This window comes from Rhinoraja longicauda, chromosome 8 (assembly GCF_053455715.1).
Source record: "Rhinoraja longicauda isolate Sanriku21f chromosome 8, sRhiLon1.1, whole genome shotgun sequence".
NCBI lineage: Eukaryota > Metazoa > Chordata > Chondrichthyes > Rajiformes > Arhynchobatidae > Rhinoraja > Rhinoraja longicauda.
The window spans coordinates 45477879-45495825 of NC_135960.1; the positions used below are offsets into that span (position 1 = coordinate 45477879).

At 41.7% G+C, this 17947-nt stretch overlaps 1 protein-coding gene across 1 annotated transcript in view; it reads right to left on the reverse strand.

Moving 5' to 3' along the window:
- The window catches only part of psmd14 (proteasome 26S subunit, non-ATPase 14), an 82615-nt gene that overhangs the window by 11886 nt on the left and 52782 nt on the right, over positions 1-17947 (reverse strand). The window contains exon 7 of the mRNA XM_078403817.1: positions 5690-5797. Coding sequence (XP_078259943.1) covers positions 5690-5797 — 108 coding nt within the window. The remainder of the gene's footprint in view (positions 1-5689; positions 5798-17947) is intronic.

The following is a 17947-nucleotide window of genomic DNA, read 5'->3' on the forward strand; positions in this document are numbered from 1 at the left end:
AGGGGGAGTAAGGGCGAAACTGTGTGATACCGAGGAAACACGAGTGAGGGCCTCATTTATGATGGGAGAGGGGAACCCTCGTTCCCTAAAGAATGAGGACATCTCACCCATTCCTTCTCTCCAGAGATGCTGCCTGTCCCGCTGAGTTACTCCAGCTTTTTGTGGAAATCTCCCCCAGAGATGCTGCATGGCCCGCACTTACTCCAGCACTTTTTGTGTTTTTTATGCTTTGGGTTTTGCACTGGATATTAATAGCAATTAAATTATGTTGTCCGTAGCCTTTATGTCCCATCTAACATAATATTTGGGACAAAGTCTCAACAATTCATTTATTTGCCTCTGTACTCCACAATTTGAGATTTGTAATTAAAAAAATCACATGTGGTTAAAGTGCATATTGTCAGATTTTATTAAAAGTCATTTTTATACATTTTGGTTTCACCATGTAGAAATTACAGCCGTGTTTATATATAGTCCCCCCATTTCAGGGCACCATAATGTTTGGGACACATGGCTTCACAGGTGTTTGTAATTGCTCAGGTGTGTTTAATTGCCTCCTTAATGCAGGTATAAGAGAGCTGTCAGCAGCTAGTCTTTCCATCACCTTTGGAAAATTTTATTGCTGTTTAACAACATGAGGACCAAAGTTTTGCCAATGCAAGTCAAAGAAGCCATTATGAGACTGGGAAACAAGAATAAAACTGTTAGAGACATCAGCCAAACCTTAGGCTTATCAAAATCAACTGTTTGGAACATTATTAAGAAGAAAGAGAGCACTGGCGAGCTTACTAATCACAAAGGGACTGGCAGACCAAGGAACTGATGACAGAAGAATTCTCTCTCTAGAAAAATCCCCAAACACCTGTCTGACAGATCAGAAACACTCTTCAGGAGTCAGGTTTGAATTTGTCAATGACCACTGTCTGCAGAAGACTTAATGAATAGAAATATAGAGGCTAAACTGCAAGATACAAACCACTGGTTAGCTGCAAAAATAGGTTTCCAAGAAGTACTTAAACGAACAACCACAGTTCTGGAAAAAGGTCTTGTGGACAGATGAGACGAAGATGAACTTGTATCAGAGCGACGGCAAGAGCAAAGTAAGGAGTAGAGAAGGAACTGCCCAAAATCCAAAGCATACCAGCACATCTGTGAAACACGGTGGTGGGGGTGCTATGGCCTGGGCATGTATGGATGCTGAAGGTACTGGTCACTTATCTTCATTGATGATACAACAATGGACAATAGATAATAGACAATAGGTGCAGGAGTAGGCCATTCGGCCCTTCGAGCCAGCACCGCCATTCAATGTGATCATGGCTGATCATCCACAATCAGCACCCCATTCCTGCCCTCTCCCCATACCCCCTGACTGCTATCATTGAGCTCTATCTAACTCTCTCTTGAAAGCATCCAGAGAATTGGCCTCCACTGCCTTCTGAGGCAGAGAATTCCACAGATTTACAACTCTCTGAGTGAAAACGTTTTTCCTCATCTCTGTTCTAAATGGCCTACTCCTTATTTTTAAACTGTGGCCTCTGGTTCTGGACTCCTTCAACATTGGGAACATGTTTCCTGCCTCTAGCATGTCCAATCCCTTAACAATCTTATGTTTCAATAAAATCCTCTCTCATCCTTCTAAATTCCAGTGTATACAAGCCCAGTCACTCCAGTCTGCTGATGGTAGTAGCATAATAATAAGTTCTGAAGTGTATAGACACATCAGGTTGGTAATGGACCCCAGGAAAGAGAGTTTGTGGAGTGTCTCCGAGATGGATTTTTAGAACAGCTGGTACTGGAGCCTACTAGGGAGAAGGCAATTCTGGATTTAGTGTTGTGTAATGAACCTGATCTGATAAGGGGTCCCGAGGTAAAAGAGCCATTAGGATGCAGTGATCACAATATAAGTTTTACTCTACAAATTGAGAGGGAGAAGGGAAAATCGGAAGTGTCAGTATTACAGTATAGCAAAGGGGATTACAGAGGCATGAGCTGGCCAGAATTGACTGGAAGGAGGCCCTAGCAGGGAAGACGGTGGAACAGCAATGGCAGGTATTCCTGGGAATAATGCAGAAGTTGCAGGATCAATTTATCCCAAAGAGGAGCAAAGATTCCAAGGGGAGTAAAAGGCACCCGTGGCTTCAAGGACAGCATAAAAATAAAAGAGCAGAAGTACAACAAAGCAAAGAAGAGTGGGAAGCCAGAGCATTGGGACTCTTTTAAAGAGGAACAGAAGATGACTAAGAAGGCAATACGGGGAGAAAAGATGAGGTATGAGGGTAAACTAGCCAATAATATAAAGGAGGATAGTAAAAGCTTTTTTAGGTATGTAAAGAGGAAAAAAATAGTCAAGGCAAAAGTGGGTCCCTTGAAGACAGAAGCGGGGGAATTTATTATGGGGAACAAGGAAATGGCAGACGAGTTGAACCGGTACTTTGGATCTGTCTTCACTAAGGAAGATACAAGCAATCTCCCAGATGTTCTAGTGCCCAGAGATCCTAGGGTGACGGAGAAACTGAAGGAAATCCACATTAGGCAGGAAATGGTGTTGGGTAGACTGATGGGACTGAAGGCTGATAAATCCCCAGGGCCTGATGGTCTGCATCCCACAGTACTTAAGGAGGTGGCGCTAGAAATTGTGGACGCATTGGTGATCATTTTCCAATGTTCTATAGATTCAGGATCAGTTCCTGTGGATTGGAGGGTAGCTAATGTTGTCCCACTTTTTAAGAAAGGAGGGAGAGAGAAAACGGGAAATTATAGACCAGTTAGTCTGACATCAGTGGTGAGGAAGATGCTGGAGTCTATTATAAAAGACGAAATTGCGGAGCATTTGGATAGTAGTAACAGGATTGTTCCGAGTCAGCATGGATTTACGAAGGGGAAATCATGCTTGACTAATCTTCTGGAATTCTTTGAGGCTGTAACTAGGAAAATTGACAGGGGAGAGCCGGTGGATGTGGTGTACCTTGACTTTCAGAAAGCGTTTGACAAGGTTCCACATAGGAGATTAGTGGGCAAAATTAGAGCACATGGTATTGGAGGTAGGGTACTGACATGGATAGAAAATTGGTTGACAGACAGAAAGCAAAGAGTGGGGATAAATGGGTCCCTTTCAGAATGGCAGACAGTAACTAGTGGGGTACCGCAAGGCTCGGTGCTGGGACCGCAGCTATTTACAATATACATTAATGACTTGGATGAAGGGATGAAAAGTACCATTAGCAAATTTGCAGATGATACAAAGCTGGGTGGTAGTGTGAACTGTGAGGAAGATGCTATGAGGTTGTAGGGTGACTTGGACAGGTTGTGTGAGTGGGCGGATGCATGGCAGATGCAGTTTAATGTGGATAAGTGTGAGGTTATCCACTTTGGTGGTAAGAATAGAAAGGCAGATTATTATCTGAATGGTGTCAAGTTAGGAACAGGGGAAGTACAACGAGATCTGGGTGTCCTAGTGCATCAGTCACTGAAAGGAAGCATGCAGATACAGCAGGCAGTGAAGAAAGCCAATGGAATGTTGGCCTTCATAACAAGAGGAGTTGAGTATAGGAGCAAAGAGGTCCTTCTGCAGTTGTAGAGGGCCCTAGTGAGACCGCACCTGGAGTACTGTGTGCACTTTTGGTCTCCAAATTTGAGGAAGGATATTCTTGCTATTGAGGGCGTGCAACGTAGGTTTACTAGGTTAATTCCCGGAATGGCGGGACTGTCATATGTTGAAAGACTGGACCGACTAGGCTTGTATACACTGGAATTTAGAAGGATGAGAGGAGATCTTATCGAAACGTATAAGATTATTAAGGGGTTGGACACGTTAGAGGCAGGAAACATGTTCCCAATGTTGGGGGAGTCCAGAACAAGGGGCCACAGTTTAAGAATAAGGGGTAGGCCATTTAGAACTGAGATGAGGAAAACCTTTTTCAGTCAGAGAGTTGTGAATCTGTGGAATTCTCTGCCTCAGAAGGCAGTGGAGGCCAATTCTCTGAATGCATTCAAGAGAGAGCTAGAGCTCATAAGGATAGCGGAGTCAGGGGGTATGGGGAGAAGGCAGGAACGGGGTACTGATTGAGAATGATCAGCCATGATCACATTGAATGGCGGTGCTGGCTCGAATGGCCGAATGGCCTCCTCCTGCACCTATTGTCTATTGAGTCGGCACGTATCTGGCGTAGACAAAGTTACAAAAGACCTCATTAGAGTCCCGATGATCCCTCGGCGACCCCCCCCCCTCCCCCCCCTCGGTCCCTCTTTGTTCTCAGCCCCCCCCCGGTCCTTCCTTGTTCTCGACCCCGCTGGGTCTCTCCTTGTTCCCGGCATCACCCCTCCCACCTCACTACCTCATTGATAAAGGAGAGACTTTGGCAAATCAAGTGACTCACTGGTCTCTGAATAACCTGCCTCTGGGCTGGGACTGTGATCACAGTACTTCTGTAATCCTTCGAGTTATTTTCAAAGATTTTTAACTCTTTTGGAATAAAAGGGGGCATGTATATTATGAAAAGTCACACTTATGTACAGTTGCAATTATTAATGCAAAGGTACTTCCCTTGCACTAGATTAGCTCAGGCTATGGAAAGCCATTATCCTGTAGTAATGATTTGGAACAATGTCATGAAATTAACAAGAGAGGTCATTACTGCACAGTCATCAAAGGGGCATGGAACTAGTCTCATGAAATATGCATGCATGGGCTTGTCTATGCCCGGTCAAAACCCCTGGCACATTTCTGCTCATTATCTTTTACACTTTCGTAGACTTCAACAAAAGTACAACATAAAACAATAAGCACAGAGCAATATAAATCATCATGCTTAGTATTATAGAATAATTTTCTTCAATACAATAATTGCAGCTTGAAAATCCAGATACTGTTACAGGGTATGCTTGCTTTCATTGACCAGGGCATTGAATATATGAAGTCATATTGTTACAAATAATATGACTCCATATAAAGTACCATTGATATTGCAACGTCCGTAGGACTTTGGTTAGGCTGTATTTGTAGTATTGCATACAGTTCCGAATGTCCCCATTATAGGAAAGATGTGGAGGTTTGGAAAGGGTACAGGAGAGGTTTGCAAGAACAATGACTGGATTAGGGAGTATTAGCTATAAAGAGAGGTTGGACAGCCGGATTGTTTTTTTTTTTTTTGCAACACCAGAAATTGAGGGGAGACCCGATAGAAGTATATAAAATGATGAGAGGCATAGAAAGGGTAGACAATCAGAACCTTTTTCCCCAGGGATGGAAACATCAAAGACTTTAAGGTGAGAGGCACAGTTTAAAGGTGGTGAGAGGCAAGTTATTTTTATGCAGAGAGTGATGGGTACCTGAAACCCACTACCAGGGGTGGTGGTGGAGGTAGATACAAGAGAGGCATTTTAGAGGCTTTTAGATAGGCACAGGGATATGCCGGAAATGGAGAAATATGGATCTTGTGCAGGCAGAGGAGATTAGTTTATGTTGGTATCATGTTTGGCACAGACACTGTGGGCCGAAGGGCCTGTTCCTGTGCTGTTCCTATGTAATATGAGTCAACAAAAGGTTGGTTCCAACATGACTAAGATGGTCAAGTGGTACAAACTTTCAAGAATAAAAGATAGAGGTTCCATTTGAGTCAACCTGTAAAATATGATGTGCGTATTCGCAAATAATTTGAACCATGAATTTACAGCTGGACAAATATACCTGGATAGATGGCTTGTTGAGATGTCCAAGGTTTGAAGTAGTTTGTCTCGGTTCATGTCCCAACACCATCATATTTGCATTGATCAGTCTAAAGGCATCAATAACAACCTTTTGGAAAGAAAGAAAAATAGCATTATTTTGTTTCAGTTCAAGAGAACTTTGGTGTCACATCTGGCTCTGGCTCTGGCTCCTTTCCAGACAAAGACTTAATGAAAAGCCAAGTAGAAGGAATTTCCTGCTGATTGTGCCATCCACACACCTCTTTATAACTTGTAATGCAAGGTGACATCAATTAAACACATAATTTGTATGCAACATCAATAGGGGAATATACAGTTATAAAAGTATGTTTGCTCATCTGACAACCTATTTACATAAATTGTTATTAATAACCAACATCTTCCCAAAATATGTAACGTACATTTATGTTATCTTGGTACAATAACTGAATAATTTGTTGTTCTTACATATATTAATCAGTCAGATAGCATGTAATCACCATGAAAGCAAATAATACTGAAAGTGACCACAGGCTGAGGGATTATATGGAAAGCCCAGGCCTGTCACATCAATGAAATGATCACAACACTCGAAATGACAACAAAATTATAGCCAGCAAGGAACTCCCTCTTGCATTCTACTCCAGTCATAAGCCTCTGCTTACCCTCTTCAACGAAAGAGTCTGTTGCTTGTCTAATAGAATTAGATGGCCCTCATCAGAGTCACAATTAGAACAAAAACAAAGGATGATAAACCGAAGGCAAGGTCACCACTGATCCACGACAGGTTACTTTCTAGCCAGCTTTGTAGTATAAATAAAATATTAATGTAGACATATTCATGATATTACACAATAGACTGCCTGATGCTATCCATCCATAATAACAGAAATGTTGTTTGTTTCAACAAAATGACAGGCTTTCCCCTCTCTCCTACTATATATCCAAGCCCACAACAAGACTCGTCTCTGGTGACATTGGATGCAATCTTCTCTCAGCTCAAGAGTTTCCAGTGTCAACGCAAATCAGCTTCTGCTTTGGAAGAGAGAACACTACTCATCCTCAGAGAAATGTATTGACAATCATTGCCTTTATTAAGCCCTTATTAACTCATTTTACCCAGAGATAAGGGCACTCACTGTCCCAGATGGATTCATTTGACTTTCCTCCAGGGTTATCTGATTTAAATTACATTCTCATGACTTCTATTTTTATGATAAAGGTATGAAATATTCAGTTTAAGTTTAGCTTGCAAATCATGAAGGGTGATCACCGTGAATCTGAAATAAATTGCATTGAAGACGGATTTAAACCAAAAACTGTATTTAAAAGCAGAATTTGACAATAAATCCTCTGTACTGGTTTATTTAAATATGTCAGTGAATAACAGTGAAATTACGTTTGATTCAAATTGAATTCTCATCTTTAATTTAATTTGAATCAATATAAAACCAATATCCAAATCCACAGATCTGTAAGCACATTATATACCTGTTAAAATTTATTCTAAATAAAGTTGCACACAAATGCCGACAGCCATTTTGTAATTAATTTTGCAGATTTGTTTTGTTTTTGACATATGTTCTGCCAGTGAATGTCATCGAAAAATTACAATGCTGCCATTGTCTTGTCTGCAAAATTTGAGATATTACATTTAATTCCCTCACGCAAATCGTTGGTATATCTACCCTGAATGGCTGAGGTCCAAGCACAGATCCCTGCAGCAGCCTACACGTTTCTGAGAAAAAGGTGTCTTTGCATTTGCAGAAACAAGGACCTTGCAGATGCTGGTTTATATTAAAAAAAGACACAGTGCTGGAATGACTTAGCAGATCAGGCAGCATCTCTGAAGAACACAGAGAGGTGACATTTTGGATCGGACCCTTCTTCAATCTGAAGGGTCCGGACCTGAAACTTCACCTATCCATGTTCTGCAGAGATGCTGCCTGACCTGCTGAGTTAGTCCAGAATTCCGTGTCTTTCTGTCTTCTTAATCTTCTGTTTCCATCTGTCAATGAATTCCTCAATCCACGTCTGCATGAGACCGACAGTCCAAAGTATTTACCCAACCCCACCTCTTGGGGGATCTTATCAAAAGCTTTCTTTAAAATCCCAAAACACTGCAGCCATTAGTCATAGAGCATAGAGACAGGATCTTCCACACAAATTGTCCATGCTGACCCAGATCTAAGCTAGTTCCATTTGCCCAACATTTAGCCTATAGTCTTCCAATTCTTTCTAAACCATGTACCTGTCCAAATTCTTTGAAATGTTGCTATTGTGCCTGCCTCAACTACCTCTTCTGGCAGCTCGTTCCATATACCCACCACCCACTGAGTGAAACGTTGCCCCTCAGGTTCTGATTAAATCTTTCCCCTTGTTCTCCCTTTCTTATTCCTCAACCCAGTAATTACTCTGTCCAGGATGTCCTAGTTACAAGTAGAAGAACTTTGTGAAACATTATTTCCCTATTACAAACAAATTGTTTCTAATCCTGTAAATGCCATCCACATTTTTTATTATTTTTAATTATCACCACTCCTCATCTCCCGCTGCCGAATGCAGGACCCGGTGAACCGCGACCTACAGGGGGATGCCAACGAGCTGGCCCCTGCTTGGTCCTCCAAAGACCAGAGACCAGGAGGATGGAGCCGATGACATTGACAAATACAAAGGACGAGGAACAAGGCCGGTTGGAAAGATAATCGGGGTCTGGCCTACTGCGATCTCAGGCGACCTCAGGCACAAAGGTGCACGGCCGAGAATACGGATGTTGGTTCGCTGGTCGATCCATTCCTCCAAGGAAGGTGATGGCTGGAGACCTGCAGCAGACAGGGGCTTGCCTGGATCAGGCAATGCTCATAACAACTGGAGCACGGACTGGACTTTGAAAATGGCTCTGAAACCTGGCGCCTCTTGCATGCGGGCACAGTAGACATTTCTGTACATTTTTATGGGGATACTGTACTGGGTTGTATGTTAGAAAAGAACTTCACTGTGCGTTTATGCATGTGACAATAAAAGCACCACTGAACCTTTGTACCTCAAAGGCAGACTTGAATTCCTGAGATGAATTGAGATAGGTGATTATTTCTTACATCATAAGTTCTGCTCAAATGAGCAGAATTAGGCCATTTGCAGACCTCCCAATGTTTGATTTTACAAATTCATAATTTTGATCTCCAAAATTCAGAATTTTACATCAAAATTCATAATATGGCATGTAATGCAACTTTTCAGCAAAAAAAAAGTATGCACGCCAAATGCGCATACGCGTTATGCTACATTCATGTGTGAAAATCTACTATTATTTCCAACAGTCTAGTTCTTGGACTACATGTACAATGTCAGGATTATCATGAGTGTATTCTGCTATTTATAGAAAGGTTATTGAACAGATACTTTTTGCAACACAAAGAAAAAATTGTCTGAAGAAGGGTCTCGACCCGAAACGTCACCCATTCCTTCTCTCCTGAGATGCTGCCTGACCTGCTGAGTTACTCCAGCATTTTGTGTCTACCTTCGAAAAAATTGTTTTGTTTTGTTTTTTCTATTTTGCCTTTTCCTTACACATCCCAATTTTCTTGGTATTGAATAAAAGAACAATGGTCATAAAATGTATGACTAAGTTATGAAAAAAGAGTTGCTATATGCGACTCGACTAAGCATACGGAAGTTGAAGTACATTTGCACATTCATTGATAATCAGCCCAAATAGGTGGCAAATGGCTTTTCTGCAGTGTTTTATATTTTAACCCCATCTTAATTAATGAATATAGTAATATAATCTTGCATTTAAATTTAATATTTACTCATTACAGTTCCACCACTGATTTTCTGGCACTCTTGGTTCCAGAGCTTTGCAGGCTTATCTAGCCGGCCAAGGAAGTCGACTATGGGGATAGATGTGCTGGCTCCAGCTGGGCTGGAGTTCCAGAGATCCGGCCGCAGATTGCAAATTCAACTCACCGATTGGCCATGGAAGTCCCGATGAGGTTGAGATTGGTTGCCTTGCCCAGCCTTGGTGCCACATTTTCAGGGAGACTTCCAGGGCGGGGGGATTTCTAGCAGAACCCTGAGCGACCTCCAGCAGCCGGATTGACAAATTGCAATTAACGACTGTTTTGCGGAAAAATGTGAGGTGAAATCGGAATGGCGGAAATTAAATAAGAAAGCGGAAACTTTCCGCCAAATTCAGAAGGGTTGGGAGGGGTACATTTGGCCCATCAAGTCTACTCTGCTATTCATTCGTGGTTGATCTATCTTATCCTCTCATTGAGACAATGTTTGTGAATTAATTTTTTTTAAACCCTTGTCATTCTTAGTATAATGGAAAATGGAATAGGTTGAATTTGTTGACAGTTGGGGCATTGAGGTTGTGCCATAAAAGTATATAAGTGGCTCGCTGAGTTACTCCAGCTTTTTGTGTCTATCTTTGGTTTAAACCAGCATCTGCAGTTCCTTCCTACCCAGGTAGATGGGAGGTCAGGACCGCACTCTAGCTAGTGAGAGGACGGTTCAGTCATCTGAAAACAGATGGGAAGAAACTGTCGCTGAATCTGGAGGTATGCATTTTCACATTTCTGTACCTCTTGCCTGATGGGAAAGCAGAGAAGAGGGAGTGACCAGGGTGAAGCTGATTCTTGATTATGCTGATGGCCTTGTCGAGGCAGAGTGAGGTGTACACGGAATCAATGGAAGGGGGGTTGATTTGTGTGATGGTCTGGGCTATGTCCGCCACTCTGCAATTTCTTGTGGTCTTGGATGGGGCTCTTCCCAAACCATGTGGCGATGCTAAATGCTTTCTTCTACACATCTGTAAAAGTTGGTAAGGGTTGTTGGGGAGACACCAAACTCCCTCAGCCTTCTAAGGAAGTAGAGGCGTTGGTGTGCTTTCTTGGCCATTGCTTCGATGTTGGTTTGCAAAGCAAAAACAAAGTGCTCGGATAACTCAGCAGATCAGGCAACATCTCCGGAGAACATGGATAGGTGATGTTGTGCATCACGTCTGTTCTTCAGACTGACTGCTGTTACTCCTGCACTTTGAGGTAGTACAAACGATGGATGGTGTTGAAATTGATATGGAGAAAATAATAAAAAGGCTGGCTAAGCATAAAATATGCAACTCATTTGGTCCAGAACCAATGCATCCCAGTAGCTTCGGGAAATAAGGGTGGATACTACAGAAGGTGACAGATGATAAGGAAAATGGCGAAAGGGGGAATGGACATCAACTTCAGGCCTGACACAGTTGCGGGAATCTTTGATAAACAACAAGCATGGAAAAACTGAAATAAGCATTGTTTATAAAAGATTCCCATAACTGTGGTCAGCCCTTTTGAGTCAATAAGGGAGTGCCAAAAGATTTATTGAAGACAAATCACCTACAACTAATCCGGTTGCATTTTATGAGATAAAATGGGTTAATGAAAGATGGGTTGATGAAAGCAAATTTGCTTACACAGGGGTTTGGAAGATTTTTGCTCATGCCTCACACAACTGGGCGGCACAGTGGTGCAGCAGGAGAGTTGTAGCCATACAGCGCCAGAGACCCGGGTTCTATCCTGTCTCCCTGTGTTGTCTGTATGGAGTTCATATGTTCTCCCTGTGACCACATGGATTTTCTCTGGGTGCTCGGGTTTCCTCCTACATCCCAAAGACATACAAGTTTGAAGATTAATTGGCTTCAGTCTATTGTAAATTGTCCATTGTCCCTAGTGTGTAGGATAGTGCCACTTCAGAAGGTGAAAACTGGTTGGCACAGACTCAGTAGGCCGAAGGGCCTGTTTCCGTGCTGTATCACTAAAACAAGCCAAATAACGGTTTAATGCCATTGGAATCAAACTGGTGTTTTCTAGACTGGAGGATGACAGTATTGTTTCCTCTGGGGCCACTGCTTTTTTTAAACTTTTGTTAATGACATGGGTGTGTACTGTATAATGTTTAAATATGACAATGACACAAAGCTTGTAAACAATGAAGAACACCGCAGTAGGCTACAGGAGGACAGGTAGCCTAATAAAGTGGCCAGATAAATGGCAGATAAAATTTATTACAGGGGTAGAATCATTAACCTCAACAGAAAGGAGAGACAAGAGAGAATAATGACTAAATGGCGTATTTCTAAGGTTGCTCCAGAAACTGTTCCAGAATCTGGAGGTATGAGTTTTCACACTTCTGTACCTCTGTACCTGTAGAGTGTAGATGAAGTCAATGGAAGGGAGGTTAGTTTGTGTGATGGTCTGTGCTGCGTCCACAATTCTCTGCAATTTCTTGCAGTCTTGAATGGATTCTTTTAGAAAAGATGTGATGATTCTTAGGAAGGCGTGACAAAAAGTCGGTAGAATGGTTCTGATGATTACAATGCAGAACCTGCGGTAATTCTTGGAACAATGAAGCTTGAGAGGAGATGCCAGAGGCAAACAAGGTCAATACTGGTGTAAATATGGTAAAAATAAGGGAAGCTTGATTATGTCTGTCTGCGGCATAGTGATTTTTAAATGAAAGTAATGATAATCTGGAACTCACTGCACTTACTGCTTCTGGATCTAGCAGAGATATTAAAAGTCCTGCAGATGGTAGAGCCAATGCCTCACAATGCCAGATACTTTGGTTTGATCCTGACCTTTGGGGTTGACTGTGTGGAGTTTGCACATTCTCCCTGTGACTGTATGGGTTTTCTCTGGCTGCTCTGGTTTCCTCCCACATCCCAAAATCGTTGAGGGTTGTACGTTAATTAGCCTCTGTAAATTGCCTTCAGAGTGTCGGGAGTGGATGAGAAAGTAGCATAACATAAAACTAGTGTGAACAGGTGATCGATGGTCGCCATGGTCATATTTTTTTTCTCTCTCTCTCTCTCCTCTCTCTCTTCTCTCTCTATTCTCTCTCTCCCTCTTGCTCTGTCTGTCTGTCTATCTATCTATCTAAATTGTCCAGATGTGATAACTAGCCTCCACAACCACAGAATCATGCACAGAAGGAAACCATTCAGCCCATACACCCAGCGCTAGTCCCAAGTAGCAAACCGGGTCAATCGCAGTTCCCTCCCTGGCCTTACCAGATACCCAATGTATACAGTGCTTGCCCATATCATTAATAAATATTTTTGTAAAGAGACCTTGGGGGAACCATGCTGTCATCTTCTAGTCTAGAAAATACCAGTATAATTTCATTGGCATTAATTATACGATACAATTGGGTTGAACTTTATTTATCTGAGGAGGATAAATAGCCGTAGGGAGAAAGGATCTCTTGTGTCGTTCTGTACTGCATCTTGGTGGAACCAGTGTTGCTGAAGGTACTCTTCAGGTTGACCAGTGTGTCATGGAGGGGGTGAGCAGTATTGTCAAATACTGTAATATAAAGCTGTATTAACTGAAGAAGGGTCCCGAACCAATGCTGATGTTTCAGGTTTTAAAAAAAACAGTATTGCAACTGCTAATTTTGTTGGAAGAATGATTCTGTTCTTTCCCCAAGCAGTCATAATCCTGAATTCCAGCACATTACTATAACAGACTCATTAATGGCCAGCACTTTGATGAACACAAGGTAAGCAAGGTGTTAATTACACCAGAGTGCTTCAGAAAGGGCCCAATGGAACTCCTTATAGTCACTGATAAACAATTTATTTCAGGTTTTATTGGGGAATTATGATGCAAATAAAAAACATTGAAAAATATTTTGAATGCGCATTCGGTGAAATTTATATTTAAAGATATGTGATAGAAATTACTGTGTGCTTTATTATTTTAAGTTTAAAAAGCAACAATAACTATTTATCAAGATCAAGTTGATTTAACAGGTTTGCACTTAGAATGGTGGTTGTGAGAATTAATGTGTGGACTGCTAAACTCTGTTCTCAAATTAAAGTTAATTATCCGAAATACTCAACCTCCTGCTGAGCAAGAGAGCAAACAAAAATAGTTTTAGTAAAATCTGTGACTTTTGTGGGGAAGTAGGGCCGAGGTGCATGTTTCCACATTGTGGCTCTATGACTCTATAACACAAGTGCTGTAGTAACTCAGTGGGTCAGACCACTAGTGAGATGCCTCCCTGAACCCTTGTAATCTTTCTGGCACTGGTACTGTCATAGTGCCATAGAGTCTTACAATGTGGAAACAGGCCCTATGGCCCAACTTGCCCACACTGGCCAACATGTCCCATCTACACTAGTCCCACCAGCCTGCATTTGGCCCATATCCCTCCAAACCTGTCCTATCTATGTGCCTATCTAAATGTTTCTTAAACATTGCAATAGTCCTTGTCTCAACTACCTCCTCCGACAGCTCGTTCCATACACCTACCTCCCTTTGTGTGAAAAAGTTATCCCTCAGGTTCCTATTAAATCTTTCCTCCCTCACCTTAAAGCTATGTCCTCTGGTTCTCAATTCCCATTCTTTGGGCAAAAGACTCTGGGCGTCTAATCCTCTCATCATTTTGTACTCCTCTGTAAGATCACCCCTCATCTTCCTGCGCACTAAGGAAGAGTCCTAGCCTGCTCAACCTCTCCCTATGGCTCAGGCCATTGAGTCCCGGCAACATCCTCGTAAATCTTTTCTGCACCCTTTCCAGCTTGACAACATCTTTGCTATAACATGTGCCCGGAACTGAACACAATACTCTAAATGTGGCCTCACCAATATCTTATACAACTGTACCATTACCTCCCAACTTCTATACTCAATGCTGATGAAAGCCAATGTGCCAAAAGCCTTTTTGACCACCCTATCTACATGTGATAAAGGTAGGAGGAAATATCTGCATTTATTTCGAGAAAGGATTAAAAAAATAAGGTCACATTGTCAACTCAGATTGGTATGCAACTGTGGAGGGGAACTTCAAGAATGTGTTGTTCCCGTGCACCAGTTGCCTGACCTTTCCATGCGCTAAGGATTGAGGATTTGCGGGTCGCTGTTGAAGGGGAGTTGCTGCTGTGCATTTTGCAGATTGTCGATTGCAGCCATGGTGTACTGAGGGTGGGAGGAGAGAATATTTAAGGCACTTCATGTTAATTATTAGGCTGCAGTCAATTTAGAACATAGTACAGTACAACACAGGAACAGGGCCTTCAGTCAACAATGTCTGTACCGAACATTATGCCCAATTAAACTAATCTCCTCTGCCTGCATGAAATCAATATCCCTCCATTTCTTCCATATCCATGTGCCTATCCAAAATCCTCTCAAATGGCAGTATCATATTGGCCTCTGCCACCACCTCTGGCAGCATGTTCCAGGCACGCACCACCCTGTGTGAAAAAACCTGCCCCGCACATCTTTTTAAACTTTGCCCCTCTCACCTTAAAGCTATGCCCTCTGGTCTTTAACGTCCATCCTGGAGAAAAAGGTTCTGACCGTCTACTCTACCTGTACCTCTCATCTACATACTAAAACTCTCGTTTGTTTGTTTATTTGTGATCGAACTACAGCCAAAACGGAACACGATAGGTTGACAATTTTAGGCCCACCTTACTCACCGTCGTCGCTTTAATGGTAAAGCAAGTAGTTTTATTAAAATTGGTGTTATATTTTTTAAGTTATTCACATTTAAAAGTTTAAATCTATCTCCTAGGGAGGGAGGGAGGTGGATAAGGGGGGTTGAGGGGGATGGAGAGGGGGAAGGGGAAGTGGGGAGGGGGGGAGGGGAGGGAGGGGGGTAGGAGAGGGTGCTACACCAATGCAGGAGAGGTTTGGGCCCAACTTGGTCTAGTAATTTTATATACTTCTGTCAGGTCTCCCCTCAATCCTTCCAGCACTCCAGAAAAAACAATTTAAGTTTGTCCAATCTTTCGTAATAGCTAATACTCTCTAATCCAGGCAGCCTTCTGGTAAATGATGTATAAGGAACTGCAGATGCTGGTATATACCAAAGATAAACACAAAGTGCTGGAGTAACTCTGTGGGTCAGGCAGCATCTCTGGAGAAAAAGGATGGGTGGCACTTCAGGTCAGAGCCCTTCTTCAGATACCAGGGACAGAGTCTGAAGAAGGTTTCCAACCCAAAACGTCACTCATCCTTTTTCTCCAGAGATGTTGCCTGACCCGCTCAGTTTCTCCAGTACTTGTGTCAGCCTTCTAGTAAACATTTTCTGCAATATTGCATCGCCTTTAATGTCCATGACTTTTCAAATCAAGACTCTTTAATCAATACACTGTACACTTAATTTTCTTTGAAGTCCCCAAAACCATGGAGCACTCCAATCTGGACATAACCTGGACCAAGCCGTTCAAGGGAAATGAAGTGCACAAATGAAGTCAAAGCCGGTCTCATCTTTCATGAACTTCACAAATAAATATAAACTGTGACTGGACACTGTAGTAGAAACACTGAGATATTTTACTATTCAAAATCCAAATGTTTTCAAACCGAATTTCTATTTTTAATTACCTTTTAAGTTTTCAAAGTTGTAACTACAAAAATCTGCTCTTAACAGACCAATTGGGCAATTCTGTTCAGTCTGGAAGGAACAAATTTTGATTTTTGCTGCTGATTACCACTGCGTGTAGCTGGGCACACCAATAGATTTTTATTTCTCAGGTTTGCTAAATTCATGTTAAAGGTCTATTTTCTTGTTGAATAAATTTGATTCTTAGGCTGCGATCTATTTCATGGAACTAGACTTTAATGGCACCTTTAGTCTAAGCAGCATCCACAGATCAAAATATAGGACTAAGTGGGGGCTGATGATACTATTTACATGTGTGATTCCTGCTGTCTTCTTGTTAGTAGCTTTAATATAATGGAAGACCTTGTCTGATTTGTAATTAACACATCTTTATTGGAGAGATGTTCAGAAATGATTGCTGTGAATTTACTGGTAGCAAGATAAACATTAGCATGCACCATTTTCTGTTCTGGGAGCATTTTTTTTTTCAAACAAAGATCAATAAATTGCAATGTAATAGGCAAACTGGCTGAATCACAATTATGTAATGCTATCTTTTGCATAATATATGCACTCACTACAACCTTGCAAATATAATTAGCTTAAAGCAGTGTGACTTGGTTAGCTTTCTTCACAAACTGTCATTTCTGGAAGCAGATGTTGTATGTCAGTCATAAATACATTTCTTTTTGTTTGTTTTTCTGTACTACCATTGCCAAAAATAGCATATTTTCCAAGAGTAAGCTTCCTGATCTTCAGTATTCAGTGTAACGCGACAAAATGTGGAGTACATTTCCAAAGGTTGTAAAGATTTAAAGAGTAAATAAAATAAAGCAGAAGAAATCTCTTCCAATTCTACCCAACGTAAACAAATGTAAACAAAACCTGAGGAAAAATTAGAACATAAAATAATAAAAGGCATTATGTGAATGTGGCAAGCTGGGAGAAAGACTAATGTTCCATCTAAAATTTATTTTATCACCCACAACTGACCAGTTATCGACTACTCAGTTCGCAGCAGTTTACTTTAAAAATTAAGTGAAATGTGTGACCTTGAAAGAGCAGCGAGGTTTTGTGACCATTTGGATTTTTTTATGCTGCAATGCACTGTCAAGCATCCCGAAGTGAAAAACATCATCATCTGTCCTCAGTAAGCCCACAGCATAAAAAATTCAGAGAAATCTTACTTTTCAGGCGATTTCTGATGAAAAGCACACAGAAATGAAACTGACTCATGCCAAATGAATATCATTGAAAGACTGTGATTGTGAGCTTAGACTTTTAAACAGTGAAATAATTTATAAAACATCGATTTTAGCCGAGGAAAAGACCTTCCTCAGGGTAAGAGTGTGTGCATTTCTTGTATTTTCCTTAGAGACTTCTTAGCTTCGTGTCCCCATTACTATAAACTTTAAAGGAGCAGCAGCGAGGTGGGAATAATCATCTAAATTTGGCATTGGATCCAAGAGGTTTCACTGGGAATGCTGGAGTAGCCTGCAGTTCTCTGCATTAGTTCAAGTGAAAGCACATTATTACTATCATATCTTGTTAACTCAAAGAATAATAAACATCCCTCGATAAAGGAAATACGGAACATGATTTAAAACCTTATAGACAATAGACAATAGACAATAGGTGCAGGAGTAGGCCATTCAGCCCTTCGAGCCAGCACCGCCATTCAATGCGATCATGGCTGATCACTCTCAATCAGTACCCCGTTCCTGCCTTCTCCCCATACCCCCTCACTCCGCTATCCTTAAGAGCTCTATCCAGCTCTCTCTTGAAAGCATCCAACGAACTGGCCTCCACTGCCTTCTGAGGCAGAGAATTCCACACCTTCACCACTCTCTGACTGAAAAAGTTCTTCCTCATAGTT